Below are 535 nucleotides of genomic sequence, written 5' to 3'. Positions count from 1 at the left end.
TCTGGAGCGCGCGGCCGGCGCCCCCTCCCGCCTACGGGGCTGGCGGGAGGCCGGCAGCTCAGGGCCTCTCCAGCACCCAGGACGGGGACCCGGCCTCCCCAGGGGCGCGTTAGCCCGCCCTGCTCTGCCCTCTCCCGGCATAGCTGCGCCCGGGTCCAGGATGGCGGCCGGCACCGCTTCATCAGCCCGAACCAAACATGGCCGCGCCAGGCCCTGTGGGGGAACTGCCAGGGTTCAAGATGGCGCCGTCCCCCGCTGCTGTGTCAGAACAGGCTCCAAGATGGCCACCTCTCCGCCCCCGCGCTTTGCTGCCAGGATCCAAGATGCCTTCCTCCACGCCTCCAACGTAGCTTGCTTCCGGTCCGGCCGCCCCAGCGCCCCTACGTGGCGTCTGCCCTCATCAAAGAAGGCGGTCGGAAGCGCCACCGGTTATTAGGGTTTTTTTTTTCCACCCGACCCCATCCAGCCGCGGGTACAGGTGAGGGAGCGTGTGGCGCCCGGGTTCGCCCTAGCTTGGCGCGGCCCAGCCCCTGGC

The 535-nt window shown here is 70.3% G+C and overlaps 1 protein-coding gene across 1 annotated transcript in view; it reads left to right on the top strand.

Moving 5' to 3' along the window:
- Positions 1-160: 160 nt before the first annotated feature.
- The window catches only part of NECAP1 (NECAP endocytosis associated 1), a 20,994-nt gene continuing 20,619 nt past the window's right edge, over positions 161-535 (top strand). Inside the window, exons 1-2 of the mRNA XM_009290944.1 lie at positions 161-360; positions 437-478. Of these exons, the coding sequence (XP_009289219.1) occupies positions 161-360; positions 437-478 (242 nt within the window). The remainder of the gene's footprint in view (positions 361-436; positions 479-535) is intronic.

Source organism: Aptenodytes forsteri, unplaced genomic scaffold (assembly GCF_000699145.1).
Source record: "Aptenodytes forsteri isolate BGI_AS27 unplaced genomic scaffold, ASM69914v1 Scaffold286, whole genome shotgun sequence".
In the NCBI taxonomy this organism is placed as follows: Eukaryota; Metazoa; Chordata; class Aves; order Sphenisciformes; family Spheniscidae; genus Aptenodytes; species Aptenodytes forsteri.
This window is presented reverse-complemented; position numbering and strand designations above follow the sequence as displayed.